The sequence below is a fragment of the Tachyglossus aculeatus genome (assembly GCF_015852505.1).
Source record: "Tachyglossus aculeatus isolate mTacAcu1 chromosome 12 unlocalized genomic scaffold, mTacAcu1.pri SUPER_6_unloc_1, whole genome shotgun sequence".
Taxonomy (NCBI): domain Eukaryota; kingdom Metazoa; phylum Chordata; class Mammalia; order Monotremata; family Tachyglossidae; genus Tachyglossus; species Tachyglossus aculeatus.
In genome coordinates, this window is record NW_024044828.1 from 2,348,619 (window position 1) to 2,366,274 (window position 17,656).

The 17,656-nt window shown below is 52.2% G+C and overlaps 1 protein-coding gene across 1 annotated transcript in view; it reads right to left on the reverse strand.

Annotated features, from left to right (window-relative positions):
* The window catches only part of CDHR3 (cadherin related family member 3), a 38,352-nt gene extending 21,136 nt beyond the window's left edge, over positions 1-17,216 (reverse strand). The window contains exons 1-9 of the mRNA XM_038740901.1: positions 17,171-17,216; positions 16,262-16,464; positions 13,717-13,885; positions 13,271-13,359; positions 12,830-12,924; positions 12,354-12,458; positions 8,731-8,879; positions 4,749-4,938; positions 846-1,093 (exon numbers count right to left, since the gene is read on the reverse strand). Coding sequence (XP_038596829.1) covers positions 846-1,093; positions 4,749-4,938; positions 8,731-8,879; positions 12,354-12,458; positions 12,830-12,924; positions 13,271-13,359; positions 13,717-13,885; positions 16,262-16,464; positions 17,171-17,216 — 1,294 coding nt within the window. The remainder of the gene's footprint in view (positions 1-845; positions 1,094-4,748; positions 4,939-8,730; positions 8,880-12,353; positions 12,459-12,829; positions 12,925-13,270; positions 13,360-13,716; positions 13,886-16,261; positions 16,465-17,170) is intronic.
* Between the last annotated feature and the right edge of the window lie 440 nt (positions 17,217-17,656).

The following is a 17,656-nucleotide window of genomic DNA, read 5'->3' on the forward strand; positions in this document are numbered from 1 at the left end:
AGAAGCAGGTTGGCCCAGTGGCTAGAGCATGGCTTGGGAGTCAGAAGGACCTGGGTTCCAATCCCGACTCCGCCACTTGTCCGCTCTGTGTGACCTTGGGCAAGTCACTTCACTTCTCTGGGCCTCAATTCTGTGAAACGTAAAATGGGGGTTGAGGCCGTGAGCCCCATGTGGGACGGGGACCGCGTCCAGCCCGATTTGCCCGGATCTGCCCCAGCGTTTAGAACAGTGCCTGGCAAATAGTAAGCACATAACAAATACCACAATTATTATTATTATGTAGGACAGGGACTACGTCCAACCTGATGACCTTGTATCGAACCCATTGCTTAGTGCTTGGCGCATAATTATGATTTAGAGAAGCAGCACGGCTGAGTGTGTAGAGCTCGGGACTGGGAGTCAGAAGAACCGGGGATCTACTCCTGGCTGTGCCGCTTGTCTGCTGTGTGACCTTGGGCAAGTCACTTCACTTCCCAATGCCTCAGTTCCCTCATCTATTAAATGGGGATTAGGAATGTGGGGACAGGCACTGTGTCCTGCCCTTAGAACAGTGCCTGGCACATAGTAAGCGCTTAACAAATTCCACAATTATTGTTGTTATCATTCTGTTGGGCCAGGCCTCTCCCTGCTCACTATCGCTCGCCCCAGCACGCCAATCAATCAATCAATCAATCAACCGTATTTATTGAGCGCTTACTATGTGCAGAGCACTGTGCTAAGCGCTTGGGAAGTACAAATTGGCAACACATAGAGACAGTCCCTACCCAACAGTGGGCTCACAGTCTAAAAGAAACCAAGCACCGAAATGGAGGGCTGAGTCCGTGCCCTTGGCCGTGCCGACCAACTGGCCCTCGGGCACCAGCCGAAGCGGCGTGGTGGCCCGAGGCTCCCGGGGGTGGCAGAGGGGACGGTCCCGGCACTGACCAAGATATTCCCGGAGCCCTCCGGATCCTGGCGGAACCGGTGGCTTCCGGCTCCGGACAGCCCCGAGAAGCTGAACGCCCGGTTTGGCTCCTCGGCGTCGGCGTCGTGGCAGCAGCGCCGCAGGTCCAGAAGCTGTGAGCCCGCGGGCAGGGTTTCCAGCACCTCCACCCTGTGGGAGACGGAGAAATCTGGTGTTGGGGGGCTCTCTGCTCTTCTCCGGGGGTCCCCAGGCCCTGGCCAAGAGGGGTGAGGGGGCTCCACACCTTGGGCCGCCATCCGCGGATATGGGTTGTATTCTCCGAGGGGAGAATACACATTTTCCAGGGTGAATATGTTGGGAATAGGGGCTGCCTGCCCACCCGTGAAACCCTGGGAAGCCTGGGCAGCCTCTCCCGTTGGTATTTAAAATCAGTGACATTTATAATATTAATAATTGTGGCGTTTGTTAAGCGCTTAGTATGTGCCAAGCACTGTTCTAAGCTCTGAGGTAGATCCAAGGTAATCAGGTTGAACACAGTCCCTGTCCTACGTGGGGCTCACAGCCTTTATTTTACAGATGAGGTAACCGAGGCCCGGAGAAGTTAGGTGACTTTGCTTACTGTGTGTGCAGAGCACTGGATTAAGCGCTCAGGAGAGTACAGTACACCAGAGTTGGTAGGCACGGTCACTGCCCACAAGGAGTCTAGAGCGGGAGACAGGCGTTAATATCGATAAATAAATTACGGATGTGGATGTAAATGCCGTGCGGCTGAGGGAAGGGTGAGTGAAAGAGGCAGATCTGAGTGCGGAAGAGGGAAGGCCACAGAGAGGCGAGTAGCCGGAGTCAGGATGAGGGTGGCCCGGGAAGCCTGCCTGCTTTACAGTAATAATAATCGTTGTGTCGTTTGGTAAGCACTTACACTGTACTAAACGCTGGGGTGGATAGAAATAAATCGGGTTGGACACGGTCCCCGTCCCACGTGGGGCGCACAGTCTCAATCCCCATTTTACAGACGGGGTAACTGAGGCACGGAGAAGCCAAGTGGCTTGCCCAAGGCCGCACAGCAGACAAGGGGCGGATCTGGGATTAGAATCCAAGACCTTCCGCTTCCCAGGCCCGCACTCTAGCTCCTAGGCTGTGCCGCTTCTCACTATGCCGTGCTGTAGAAACCCCACAAGAGTTATATTTATCTGTTTAGAAGCAGCGTGGCTCAGTGGAAGAGAGCATGGGCTTTGGAGTCAGAGGTCATGGGTTCAAATCCCGGCTCTGCCACTTGTCAGCTGTGTGACTTCGGGCAAGTCACTTCACTTCTCTGGGCCTCAGTTCCCTCATCTGTAAAATGGGGATGGAGACTGCGAGCCCCATGTGGGACAACCTGATCACCTTGTATCTCCCCCAGCGCTTAGAACAGTGCTTTGCACATAGTAAGCACTTAATAAATGCCATCATTATTATTATTATTATTTTGATGCTATTGCTGCCTGTCTACTTGTTTTGTTTTGTTGTCTGTCCCCCCCTTCTAGGCTGTGAGCCCGTTGTTGGGTAGGGACCGTCTCTATCTGTTGCTGAATTGTACTTTCCAAGCGCTTAGTACAGTGCTCTGCACACAGTAAGTGCTCAATAAATACGATTGAATGAATGAATGTGGCAACCCCCACCGTCGCCCCTTCTCCCCCACTGGCCCACCCCTAGATCAGGAGCCCAGGATGCTCACTGCCTGGGGGCAAAGAACCAAGCTGCCAAACACCGGGGTAGATGGACACAAGATTATCGGATCAGACGCGGTCCCTGTCCCACATGGGGCTCACAGACGAAGAGGGAGGGAGAAGAGGTACTGAAACCCCATTTTACAGATGAGAAGGCTGAGGTTCGGACAAGTAAAGTGGTTTGCCCAAGGACCCCCAGCAGACCCAGGGAAGAGGTGGGATTAGAACCCAGGTCCCTGACTTCCAAGCCCGCGGTCTTTCCACTAGGTGATTTGCTTCTCTCGTGAAATTCTTCTGGAATCGAGGTCAGAACCAGCTGACCGGCTCAGCGTGGCGTCGTGGCTAGAGTCAGCCCGGGAGTCAGAAGGACCTGGGTTCTAATCCCCGCTCCGCCACTTGTCTACCGTGTGACCTTGGGCAAGTCACTTCACTTCTCTGGGCCTCGGTTCCCTCATCTGTCAAATGGGGATTGAGACCGTGAGCCCCAGGTGGGACAGGGACGGTGTCCAACCCAATTTGCTTTTATCCACCCCAGTGCTTAGTACAGTGCTTGGCACACCGTAAGAGCTTAATACCACAATTATTATTAATTATTAGCTCCTTTATCTGACTCTTGTCTGCTCCTCTGCTCCCTCCCTCTGCCCATCCGCCAAGCTAGCTCTCTTCCTCCCTTCAAGTCCCTACTGAGAGCTCACCTCCTCCAGGAGGCCTTCCCACACTGAGCCCCTTCCTTCCTCTCCCCCTCGTCCCCTTCTCCATCCCCCCATCTTACCTCCTTCCCTTCCCCACAGCACCTGTATATATGTTTGTCCACATTTACTACTCTATTTATTTATCTTATATGTACATATCTATTACATTTATTTTATTTTGTTAGTATGTTTGGTTTTGTTCTCCGTGTCCCCCTTCTAGACTGTGAGCCCACTGTTGGGTAGGGACTGTCTCTATGTGTTGCCTACTTGTACTTCCCAAGCGCTTAGTACAGTGCTCTGCACACAGTAAGCGCTCAATAAATACGATTGATTGATTGATTTTATTTTGTTAGTATGTTTGGTTTTGTTCTCTGTCTCCCCCTTCTAGACTGTGAGCCCGCTGTTGGGTAGGGACTGTCTCTATGTGTTGCCGACTTGTACTTCCCAAGCGCTTAGTACAGTGTTCTGCACACAGTAAGCGCTCAATAAATACGATTGATTGATTGATTGCTCCTTTAGCCTTCTCTTCTCTGGGCTGAGTAGGGAAACAGAGAAAGACAAAGAGAAAGGGAGAGGCAGGGCTCCTCCCTGCAGGTTAGTAGGGCTACACGGGAAGATATGTGGCCACTGGGCCATTCCACGCTGAGTTGGAGACAGGCACGGTGGTCCTTGGCTTCACCAACATTCATTCAGTCGCATTTATTGAGCGCTTACTGTCTGCAAAGCACTATACTAAGCGCTTGGGAGAGTGCAATATAATAAATACATTCCCCACCTACACAGTTTCTGAAGCAGGCTGTGTCAGAAGAACCAGGTGTGTACAGAGAAGCAGCGTGGCCTAATGGGTAGAGCATGAGTCTGTGAATCAGAAGGACGTTTTTCTAATCCTCCCCCCCTTTCACTTCTCTGTGCCTCAGTTCCCTCATCTGTAAAATGGGGATGGAGACTGTGAGCCCCATGTGGAACAGGGACTGTGTCCAACCCCATTTGTTTGGATCCACCCCAGCGCTTAGTACAGTGCCTGGCGCATAGCAAGTGCTATGATGATGATGATGATGGCATTTGTTAAGCGCTTACTATGTGCAAAGCACTGTTCCAAGCGCTGGGGGGGATACAAGGTGATCAGGTTGTCCCACGTGGGGCTCACGGTCCTAATCCCCATTTTACAGATGAGGGAACTGAGGCTCAGAGAAGTTAAGTGACCTGCCCAAGGTCACACAGCAGACATGTGGTGGAGCTGGGATTCGAACCCATGACCTCGGACTCCAAAGCCCGGGCTCTTTCCACTGAGCCACGCTGCTGCTCATGATGATGATGATTCACTCAGTCGTATTTATTGAGCGCTTACTATGTGCTAAGCGTTTGGGAAGTACAAGGCGGCAACACATAGAGACGGCCCCTACCCAACAGCGGGCTCACGGTCTAGAAGATCGCGATGATGAGTACCTGAAGGCGTCCTGGGCGCAGATAGGAGGGAGGTCGTTGATGTCGCTGAGGGTGACGGCGATGTGGGTGCGGCTCTCGTGGCCACCACGCGACCTGTCCCGCACGAGGATCTCCAGGGTCAGGCTGGGGTCCCGTCTCCAGGGCGCCGCGTCTCGATCCAGACGCTTGGCCACGTACACGGTGCCGGTCACTGCAGGGACGGAAAGAGCACGGAAGTCAGAGGAACTGGCTCCGGCTCCGCCACTTGCCCGCTGTGTGGCCTCAGGCAAGTCACTTCACCTCTCTGGGCCTCAGTCTCCTCATCTGGTCTCCCTCCTGGTCTCCCTGTTACCTGTATTCCCTCCTGCTTAGATTGCGAGCCCCATGTGGGGCTGCTTGACAGATCATCAGCACTTAACAAGTGCCATAGAAATAAAATCCAATGATAAATAAATAAATCATGTAGCCATGGGAGAGGGGCCTGGAAAGCCTATTTTTTTTTCTGGAGCTTGGGGCTAAAAAGGGTGGGCTCTGTTCAAGTGGCTGAGAACAGAGGGAGGGAGGGGGCTTGACAAGTAGACCCTCTCCCCAGCGGGGAGACAGCCCAGAAGCACGTCCCGCTCCTGCAGCTCTGTGGTACTTATTGAGCACCTCCTGGGTGAAAAGCACTGTACTAAGCATTTAGGAGGGTACAGCTAGGACTCCTCTCCCTGTCTGTCATCCCGTTCGCAGAGGCCCAGTGTGGAATCAAGAATCAGAGAGGCCTAAACAGAGATACCTTAGCCCGGGCCCCACCTCCCAAACCACCCTCTAATAATAATAATAATAATAATAGTGGTATTTGTTAAGCGCTTACTATGTGCGAAGCACTGTTCTAAGCGCTGGGGGGGGGGATACGAGGTGATCAGGTTGTCCCACGTGGGGCTCACAGTCTTAATCCCCATTTTACAGATGAGGTAACTGAGGCACAGAGAAGTTAAGTGACTTGCCCGAGGACAAGTGGCTGAGCTGGGATTCGAACCCATGACCTCTGACTCCCAAGCCCGCGCTCTTTCCATTGAGCCACGCTGCTTCTAGCCATATATGATTAATAATAATCATGTATGTTGCCAACTTGTACTCCCCAAGCGCTTAGTACAGTGCTCTGCACACAGTAAGCGCTCAATAAATACGATTGAATGAATGAATGAATATTAAGTGCTTACTATGTGCAAAGCACTGTTCTAAGCGCTGGGGAGGTTAAAAAGTGATCAGGTTGTCCCACGGGGGGCTCACAGTCTTAATCCCCATTTTACAGAAGAGGGAACTGAGGCCCAGAGAAGGGAAGTGACTTGCCCAAAGTCACACAGCTGACAACTGGCCGAGCTGGGATTTGAACCCGTGACCTCTGACTCCCAAGCCCGTGCTCTTTCCACTGAGCCACGCTGCTTACCTAGGCTGTAAATACGTTGTGGGAAGGGAATGTGTGTGTTGATTGTTGTAGTGTATTCTCCCGAGTGCTTAGTACAGTGTTCTGCACACAGTAAGCACCCAATAAATATAACAATGATGGGGGAGAGAGCTCTAGATAATAATAATAATTGTGGTATTTGTTAAGCGCTTCCTATGTGCCACGCACTGTCCTGAGCGGTGGGGTGGACACAAGCAAATCAGGTTGGACACAGTCCCTGTCTCACAAGGGGCTCCCGTTCTCAAACCCCATTATTCAGATGAGGTAACTGAGGCACGGAGAAGTAAAGTGACTTGCCCAAGGTCACCCAGCAGACAAGTGGCTGAGCCTGGATTAGAACCCATGATTCATTCATTCATTCATTCATTCATTCAGGATCAGTTTAATGGAGTGGACCCAGATGATACAATCATCATCATCATCAATCGTATTTATTGAGCGCTTACTATGTGCAGAGCACTGTACTAAGCACTTGGGAAAACCCATGATTCATTCATTCATTCATTCATTCATTCAGGATCAGTTTAATGGAGTGGACCCAGATGATACAATCATCATCATCATCAATCGTATTTATTGAGTGCTTACTATGTGCAGAGCACTGTACTAAGCGCTTGGGAAGTACAAATAGGCAACATCTAGAGACAGTCCCTACCCAACAGTGGGCTCCCAGTCTAAAAGGGGGAGACAGAGAACAAAACCAAACATACTAACAAAATAAAATAAATAGAATAGATATGTGCAAGCAGGTAAGGGAAGGATCTGAGTATAAGGATATGTACGTAATTGGAGTGAATTTTTCAGTGCTTAGTGGGTGGGATTATGTTAATGGGTGAGCTGTATATATATGTATATATACATATACATATATATATGTATATATGGTTGTACATATTTATTACTCTATTTATTTATTTATTTATTTATTTTACTTGTACATTTCTATCCTACTTATTTTATTTTGTTGGTATGTTTGGTTCTGTTCTCTGTCTCCCCCTTTTAGACTGTGAGCCCACTGTTGGGTAGGGACTGTCTCTATGTGATGCCAATTTGAACTTCCCAAGCGCTTAGTACAGTGCTCTGCACATAGTAAGCGCTCAATAAATACGATTGATTGATTGATTGATTGAGCTGGAAGGGAATATAAAGTGTGTCTGGGTGTCAAGGTCACTCTTTCCATTCTCTCATCCCAGGAAAGGAACCCTTTTTTGAGTGCCGGCGGCTTCTGGCAATATAGTGCTAGGTGGAGGCCCCTGCCCTCATCGCCGTCTTCATAATAATAATAATAATAATGATAATAATAGCATTTATTGAGCGCTTACTATGTGCAGAGCACTGTTCTAAGCGCTGGGGAGGTTACAAGGTGATCCCCCCCTTCTTACCTCCCTCCCTTCCCCACAGCCCCTGTATATATGTATATATGTTTGTACATATTTATTACTCTATTTTTATGTATTTTACTTGTACATATCTATTCTATTTATTTTATCTTGTTAGTACGTTTGGTTTTGTTCTCTGTCTCCCCCTTTTAGACAGTGAGCCCGCTGCTGGGTAGGGACTGTCTCTATATGTTGCCAGTTTGTACTTCCCAAGCGCTTAGTACAGTGCTCTGCATATAGTAAGCACTCAATAAATACGATTGATGATGATGATGATCCCTCCTTCTTACCTCCTTCCCTTCCCCACAGCACCTGTATATATGTATATATGTTTGTACAGATTTATTACTCTATTTATTTATTTATTTTACTTGTACATAGCTATTCTATTTATTTTATTTTTTTAGTATGTTCGGTTTTGTTCTCTGTCTCCCCCCTTTTAGACTGTGAGCCCGCTGTTGGGGTAGGGACTGTCTCTATATGTTGCCAATTTGTACTTCCCAAGCGCTTAGTACAGTGCTCTGCATATAGTAAGCGCTCAATAAATACGATTGATGATGATGGAGGATAGTGCCCATCAATGTGTCCCCCCCACTGTTCTCTGAGAAGAGTTGAGTGATCTCTATCAGGGGTCAGCAGAGATGTGGGTGGGGAGGACTGAGCAGGCCTAGTATTAGAAAGTAAATTATTCCATGTGTAGCTGCTGGACCTCCAGCCCCTTGAGGAGGCCCCTGTATATATGTATCTATGTTTGGACATATATATTACTCCATTTATTTATTTATTTTACTTGTCTATATCTATTCTATGTCTTTTATTTTGTTAATATGTTTGGTTTTGTTCTCTGTCTCCCCCTTCTAGACCGTGAGCCCACTGTCGGGTAGGGACCGTCTCTATCTGTTGCCAACTTGGACTTCCCAAGTGCTTAGTACGGTGCTCGGCACACAGTAAGCGCTCAATAAATACAATTGATTGATTGATTGATTGCGGAGCACCGTACTATCTTCGGACTCTAGCCCCTAAGCCATGCTGTTTGTCCAATCCCAGGCTCCACGGCGAGGAAGCCCTTCTTCAGATCCAACTGAGCCCTGTCTGGCGGCCACCGCAGCCGTTTCCTTCTTGCCCGACCCTCCCGGGCCCTCCCGGGCCCGTGTGGACCCCCCAGGCCGCTCACACTGGTTTATGACGAAATACTGGGAAGGAGGGTCGATGCTGTAGAGGAGCCGGCTCGGAAACCCGTCGTCGTCGGGATCCCGGGCCGTGACGTTGGCCACGAAGCTCCCCGCCCTCTGCTCCTCCGGAATGGTGTAGGAGGTCCTCGCGCTGGAAGCCAGACACACAACGGTGGGTGCGGGGGTCTCCCGGAGAAAGGGACGGGGTGAGGGAGAAGAAGGCTGGGGATGAATCCTCCCCAAGGCTCACCTGTGCACGCCGGGAATTTCCCCGGCATAACAGCCGGCGCTTTCCGTAGCCTCCCACCTCGCTGTGGGAACACTTCCCGGCTAGGGAGCCACCAGGCGACTCCGGCAAATCGCCACCGTCGCAGCCACTAGCCAACGCTACGGTTCCTGCCCTCCAAGAGAAGCCGCGTGGCTCAGTGGAAAGAGCCCCAGCTTCGGAGCCAGAGGTCACGGGTTCAAATGCCGGCCCTGCCGCTTGTCGTCTGTGTGACTTGGGGCTATTCACTTCACTTCTCTGTGCCTCAGTTCCCTCATCTGTACAATGGGGATTAAGACTGTGAGCCCCCCCCGAGGGACAATCTCATCACCTTGTAACCTCCCCAGCGCTTAGAACAGTGCTTTGCACATAGTAAGCGCTTAATAAATGCCATCATTATTATTATTATCATTATCCAAGATGGCACCGGAGCCGGCCGGTTATCGGTATCCGGCCCTGCTCCCTGCCTCAGGATGAGGGTCTCGCTACGGACATTTCTCTAGACCGTAAGCTCGTTACGGGCAGGGAACGTGTCCCCCTAATTCTGCAGTATTGTACTGTCTCCAGTTGAGAAGCAGCGTGGCTCAGTGGAAAGAGCCCGGGCTTTGGAGTCAGAGGTCATGGGTTCAAATCCCGACTCCACCAATTGTCAGCTGTGTGACTTTGGTCAAGTCACTTAACTTCTCTGTACCTCAGTTACCTCATCTGTAAAATAGGGATTAAAACTGTGAGCCCCCCGTGGGACAACCTGATCGCCTCGTAACCTCCCCAGCGCTTAGAACAGTGTTTTGCGCATAGTAAGCGCTTACTGAATGCCATCAAAATAATAACAGTAATAATAAGGATGGTATTTGTTACTATGTGCCAAGCACTATTCTAAGCTCTGGGGTAGATACAAGGTGATCAGGTTGTCCCACGTGGGACTCATAGTCTTAATCCCCATTTTACAGATGAGGGAACTGAGGCACAGAGAAGTGAAGTGACTTGCACAGCTGACAAGTGGCGGAGCCGGGATTAGAACCCATGACCTCTGACTCCCAAACCCGGGCTCTTCCCACTGAGCCACGCCGCTTCAAGTTGCTTCTCAGTACAGTGCTCTGCACATAGTAAGCCTTCAATAGATACCACTGATTGATCGATTGATGTGAGGAGACACAAGACACATGCCGGCTTCTAATCCCGGCTCCGCTGCTTGTCCGCCGTGTGACCTCGGGCGAGTCACGTCCCTTCTCTTTTAGACTGTGAGCCCACTGTTGGGTTGGGACTGTATATGTTGCCATCTTGTACTTCCCAAGCACTTAGTACAGTGCTCTGCACACAGTAAGCGCTCAATAAATACAATTGATTGATTCTCTGGACCTCAGTTACCTCATCTCTAAAATGGGGATTGAGACCGTGAGCCCCACCTGGGACAGGGACTGTGTCCAATCCGATTTGCTTGTATCCACCCCAGTGTTTAGTACAGTGCCTGGCCCACAGTAAGCGCCCAACAAAAACCACAGTTATTATTATGATCATGGAGGCTTTTCTTCTCTAGATAAGAGAAATAGCATTTCCGGCAGATCGAGGGGGAGGGCTCCGTGAAAGTGGAAACAGCAGTCGTGACTTGGATGTGGATTCCTCTCCCCGCGGCACCCCTCAGCCGCTCCTGGTGGGCATTCCCGGACTTCCGTCCTTCCGGCATCTCCTGGCTGAGGTCTTGGATCCTCAATCTGCTGCCCCGGCCCTAATTCCCTCGTCCCCCGGCCAGTCCCCAGGGTCCTGCCCTTCGCTGAGGGATCAGGTGTCGTCCTCAGCGTGCTGGACCCCGGGCTGCGTCCCAAGACAGTCTGAGGGTCCGGCTCCGGTCATCCGGCAGAGCCATCCGCACACGTCAGCCTGGAGAGGCGGGGTCGCTCATCCCACCCAGCGGGTGCCAACAGAAGAAGCGGGACTCGGTCTCCCCGACTCAACATCTTCACCATCATGTAGCGATAGAATTATATTTCTTGAGCGTTTGCAAGGTGCCGAGCACCGTACTAAGTGTTGAGATCAATCAATCGATCGATCGTGTGCAGAGGACTGTACTAAGCGCTTGGGAAGCCCAAGTTGGCAACATATAGAGACGGTCCCTACCCAACAGTGGGCCCACGGTCTAGAAGAGATAGATACAAGGCAATCGGGTTGGACAGTTCCTGCCCCACATGGGGCTCACGGTCTTAATCCCCATTTTTAGAGATGAGGCACAGAGGGAGCCAAGTGACTTGCCCAAGGTCACACAGCAGACAGGTAGCAGAGCCGGTGATTAGAACCCACGTCCTTCTGACTCCGAGGCCTGTGCTCTGTCCTCTAGGCCGTGCTGCTTCTCTGGGCGTATGGAATCCCGATTTTACAGACCAGAAAACCGAGGCGGAGATAAGTGAAGTGACTTGTCCAAGGTCACACAGCAGGCAAGTGCAACCTCTTTGGGTTTGAAAGAGCGACCCGTGGAAGTCTCTGTCCTTCTGATCGCCAGGAGCCTCTCAGAGGTGTCACTGCCCACCTGGGCCTTGGCCTAGAAGACACTGGCCCACGTGGGCACCAGCTTCGACAAGGTGGCACTGGTCCCGACGGGCCCTGACCACCCCCAGGGTTTTGCATCCCTTATTTTGCGCACCTTGGGAGGTCGGCGGGGTATCCTGCCCTTAGTGTTGAGCTGGGGGGCCCTGTTTGGGCGCTCCTGGAGCCCCAGGCTGCCCGGCTGGCTCTGAGCGGAAGCAGTGCCCAGCACCCGGACGTGAGCGGGAGAGCCATCGTAGTCCAGGAGTGGGTTCTGCCTCTTTGGTTCCCACGGCCCGAGGGCCCAGCCTGCCAGAATGGGCGACTGTCTCCACCTGCTGAGACCCCGGCCCGGCCCCTCTGCCCTCCCTGCTCATCCAGTCCTCGCTAGCCCACCCCCTCAGCTCCTCCATTGACTCAACTCCTCACTAGCCCACACTCACATCTCCCCCACTGACCAGCTCTTCACTAGCCCCATCGTTAGCCTACTCAACCGACTCACTAGCCCACCGTCTCACCTCCGCCATGACCATCTCTTCACTAGCCCATCTTAACTGTGAGCCCACTGTTGGCTAGGGACTCTCTCTATATGTTGCCAATTTGTACTTCCCAAGCACATAGTAAGCGCTCAGTAAATACGATTGATGATGATGATGACTGACCCAACCCTTCACTAACCCACCCCTTCACCTCCCGCACTGACCAGCTCCTCACTAGCCGGCTCCGGGCCCATCCTCCCTTCTGTCCCGTTCCTTGTGCCCTCTGACCCCCCGGGGGTCTCCCGGCCCCCATTCCCTGAGGTCCTGGCGCTTCCAATCGCGGGTTGACGGGGACGCTGCTCACCTGGTGAAGCGCGGGGCCTCGTCGTTGATGTCCACGATGAACACGAGGAAGGTCCGGTTGGCACTGAGGCCCTTCTGGTCCGTCACGACCACTGTCGGCATGTAACTGGGGAGGGGGAGGCCCAGGAGCGGCCCTCTCACCATCGGACCACACCGCTCCAGAGTGGTCAAGGAGGGGGTGCAAGGTGGGGAACTGGGGTGCCAACAGGAAATGGGAGACCCTCACCCAGGGCCGGGGCGGAGCCCACCCAGCGCTTTGCACATAGTAAGCGCTTAATAAATGCCATCATTATTATGATAGTTCAAGTGGACTTGGGCCAACTTGTTCGTTGGATCGTATTTACTGAGCGCTTACTGTGTGCAAAGCACTGTACTAAGCGCTGATCCCTCCCACCCCCAGCCTCTCCCAGCTCAGTCTCCCCCTCCTCCGCCCCCAGCCCCGGTCGCCCCCTCCCCGAGGCCGCTGGCAGCCCCTACCTGCGGGGCCCGGACTCAAAATCAAACGTGGCGGTAGAGGCGAGGGTACCGGTCTGGGAGATGCTGAATGGGTCCGAGGGTGAGCCCAGGGAGTACTGCGGAGGAGAGGGAGGGGGGACCCAGCGTCAGCTCGCCCCCGCCCTGAACCACCCGCCCGGCCCGCAATCCTGGGCCAGAAGGAGGTTTCAGTGACTAGAGGGAGAAACAGGCCGGGGGGTCGCAGGGGTGGGGCGGGTGGCGGGGAGGTCTCAGACCTCATCGCCTCTTAAGGGAACCAGGAAGAAGGGGTTGGCCCAAGGGTGGGCGGACTGGGCCTGTCCCCGCCCGCGCCGACCGCAAGGAGCTTTGAGGACACCTGTTTCCACAGTCCTGCCAGCCAGAAGCCTTCAGGGCAGGCGCTGGGGGTCAGGCTGGCCGCTCTGGGCCCACCACTGAACTTACCGTGAGAGGAGCTGCGACTTCTGGGTCGGTCGCTTCCACCTGGTACAGGGCGCCCGGCGGAGTCCCCTCCAGCACGTACAGCTCCACAGCTACAGCGGCCCAGACCGGCCAGAGGCAGAGGGCTTCAGGCTCCTAGCCTGCCCTCCTCTGCCCAGGGCCCGGCAAACAAGGCCCAGACCAGCCCCCCCGGGGACCTCCAGGCCGGGGGAGGGCTTTGCTGCAGGCTCAGACCTCGGGATGTTTTGGGGGGCTGCTGCTTCCTCTGGGGCCTGATCCTTTATTCATTCAATCATCGTATTTATTGAGCGCTTACTGTGTGCAGAGCACTGTACTAAGCACGTGTACGGCGCCTCAGCGCAGCCTCTCTGTGGGATAGCCGGCTTTCAGGGAAAGCCGTTGTTCGCTGGGGGGTGGGGGTATGGGCCCCGGGGCTCCGGCCAGCTTACTTCTCTGGGCCAAGTTGCCCTGAAACACAGGAGGCTCATCCACGTCTTCTACCTCCACAGTCAGGGTTTGCAAGTCTGTGGCTCCTGCTTCGTCTTTAACGTAAATCTGCAATTCAAATCTATTTGGCATCGTTTCAAAATCCAGCGGAGGGTTCCCTGTGGCAACAACCTGCAAAGAACAGGGCAGGGAATAGAAAACACACACACAAACACACACACACTCACTCTCTCTCCCTCTCTCTCCGTCTCCCTCCCTCCCGCCCTGGACCATAACCTCTTTGAGAGCAGAGATCACTTAATTATTGTGGTATTTGTTAAGCACATACATACTGTGTAAGCGCTTACTTACTGACCAGCAGTGTGGTCGTGTGGCTAGAGCACAGGCCTGGGAGCCAGAGGGACTTGGGTTCTAATCCTGGCTCTGCCACTTGTCTGCTGTGTGACCTTGGGCAAGTCACTTCAGTTCTCTGTTACCTCAGTTACGTCATCTCTGAAATGGGGATTAAGCCTGGGAGCCCTATGTGGGACAGGGACTGTGTCCAAATTGATTTATCTTGAATCTACCCTAGTGTTTAGTACAGTGCCTGGCATACATACACTAAGCTCTTAACAAATACCACAGTTATTATTATTATTATTATCATTATTATTATTACGTGCCAAGCACTGTACTGTTCAAATCCCGGCTCCGCCAATTGTCGGCTGTGTGATTTTGGGCAAGTCACTTCACTTCTCTGGGCCTCAGTTCCCTCATCTGTAAAATGGGGATTAAGACTGTGAGCCCCCCGTGGGAAAACTGGATCACTTTGTAACCTTCCCAGTGCTTAGAACAGTGCTTTGCACATAGTAAGCGCTTAATAAATGCCATTATTATTATTATTATCATCATCAATCGTATTTATTGAGCGCTTACTACGTGCAGAGCACTGTACTGAGCTCTTGGGAAGTACAAATTGGCAACATAATTATTATTATTACTAAATGCCGGGTTAGATATAAGATACAGTCTAAGTATGAAGGACAATGGGGATTGAACCTCTATTTTGCATATAAGGGAACTGAAGCACAGAGAAATGAACTGACTCGCCCAAGGTCACACAGCAGGTACATGGCGGAGTCAGGATTAGAACCCAGGTCCTTTGACACCCAAGCCCCTGCTCTTTCCACTAGTCCATGCTGCTTCACCAGAATCACTTCTCCTAACTCTACTGTCCTCTCCCAGGCCCTTACTACAGTGGGCTTTGTTATAATATAACAATATAACAGACACATTCCCTGCCCACAATACAGTCTAAAGGGGGAGACAGACATTAATATGACTAAATTACAGATATAATAAATAAATTTAAAGATATAATAAATTACAGATTTAGTAATTGTAGTAATAATAATAATGATGATGGTGGTATTTGTTAAACGCTTACCATGTGCAAAGCACTGTTCTAAGTGCTGGGGGGGATACAAGGTGATCAGGTTGTCCCACGTGGGGCTCACAGTCTTAGTCCCCATTTCACAGATGAGGGAACTGAGGCACAGAGAAGTGAAGTGGCTTGCCCAAGGTCACACAGCTGACAAGCGGCGGAGCCGGGATTCAAACTCATGACCTCTGACTCCCAAGCCCGCGCTCTTTCCACCGAGCCACGCTGCTTCCCCACTGTAATAACAATAGTGGTGTTTGTTAAGCTCTTACTATGTGCCAGGCACTGTACTAAAATAAACTAAAATAAAATAAACTAAATATGGTTGTACATATTTATTACTCTATTTATTTATTTATTTATTTATTTATTTTACTTGTACATTTCTATCCTATTTATTTTATTTTGTTGGTATGTTTGGTTCTGTTCTCTGTCTCCCCCTTTTAGACTGTGAGCCCACTGTTGGGTAGGGACTGTCGCTATGTGTTGCCAATTTGTACTTCCCAAGCGCTTAGTACAGTGCTCTGCACATAGTAAGCGCTCAATAAATACGATTGATTGATTACTAAACAGCAGGATGGATACAAGCAAATCAGGTTGGACACGGGCCTTGTCCCCTTTTAGACTGTGAGCCCACTGTTGGGTAGGGACTGTCTCCATATGTTGCCAACTTGTACTTCCCAAGCGCTTAGTACAGTGCTCTGCACATAGTAAGCGCTCAATAAATACGATTGATTGATTACTAAACAGCAGGATGGATACAAGCAAATCAGGTTGGACACGGTCCTTGTCCCCTTTTAGACTGTGAGCCCACTGTTGGGTAGGGACTGTCTCTATATGTTGCCAACTTGTACTTCCCAAGCGCGTAGTACAGTGCTCTGCACACGGTAAGCGCTCAGTAAATACGATTGATTTGATTTGATTTGCCCCACGTGGGGCTCACAGTCTCAATCCCCATTTTACAGACGAGGTAACGGAGGCACGGAGAAGTGAAAAGGCTTGCGCGGGGTCACACGGCAGACAAGCGACAGGGCCGGGATTAGAACCCACGACCCGCAGACGGCCAGGAGCCGGCTCACCGCCCTCCCCCACGAGCCCACCGGCCCTCACGGACCCCGCCGCCTCACCCGGAAACTAGTGTCGGACACCACGTCGACGGCGAAAGCCCGAGTCAGGGGGCTCGAATTGATGATCAGAGGATAGCCGTCGCTCAGCGGGGCCTCCGCCTCCGACGGGGTCACGGAGAAGTTGCACGGACTTGCCCTCGGCTTGGAATTCTCCGCGATCCGACACAGGCCGGGTAAGTTGGTGAACTGTAGCGAGTCTCTTCCTGCAAAGCGGGGAGAAGAGGGACATACATGGAGCTCTACAGCTGTTTTCTCAGAATCCCCCACTCCCTGGCCTGCGGTGTTGGGAATCGGGCCGGGAAGGGGCACAGCCTTGGAGGGCGACCGGAATCAGGGATTCTGTCCACCCCGAAACCGGATAAAGTTGTACGAGAGCATTCGTCGGTCCTGAACTCCTTGTTGGCAGGAAGCGTGCCTGCTAATTAATAATAATAATAATAATAATGGCATTTTTAATTAAGCGCTTACTATGTGCGGAGCACTGTTCTAGGCGCTGGGGCATTTACAAGGTGGTCGGGTTGTCCCACGTGGGGCTCACAGTCTTAATCCCCATTTTACAGATGAGGGAACTGAGGCACAGAGAAGTGAAGTGACTTGCCCAAAGTCACACAGCTAGGTGGCGGAGCCGGGATTTGAACCCCAGACCTCTGACTCCCAAGCCCGGGCTCTTTCCACCGAGCTACACTGCTTCTTTACTGTACTCTCCCAAGCTCTTAGTACACTGCTCTGCACACAGTGAGCGCTCAATAAATACGATTGACTGATTGATTGAAGCGATTAACCCGAGGTCACACAGCAGAAAAGTGGTGGAGCTGGGATTTGAACCCAGGTCCGCAGGGTTCCGGACCCGGGCTCTTTCTGCTAGGCCTTTGAGTTGTACCTGTTATGGCTATTGGCATCATCACGTACCGGGCATCGCTCCGAGCAGCACCAGGAGGATGAAATTTGCTTGCATATTCTTCCACAGCGGGTGGGCGGAAGGTCCTCCCTCCGGCCGTCCTTCCCTGTCCTCCCCTCAGCCGGCCCTCGCTGCCCTCCCTTTGGTCGGCACGCACTGCCTTTCCTCTGGTCAGCCTGCACTGTCCTCCAGCCGGCCCTCACTGACCCGTCCTCCCTCCCGTTGGCCTGGACTGAGTTCCCTTCGGCCGGCCCTCACCGTCCTCCCTCCGGACAGCCCTCACTATCGTTTCTCTGGCTGACCTCAACTGACCTCCCTCCAGCTGGCTTTCACTGTCCTGTCCTCCCTCTGGTTGGCCTGGACTGAATCCCCTCCGGCCGGCCCTCACCGTCTTCCCTCTGGCCAGCCTGAACCATCCTCCGGCCGGCCCAGGCTTTCCTCCTCCCTCCGGCCGTGGCGCCGGGGCAACAGCAAACAAAAAGACAACGTCCCCGAGG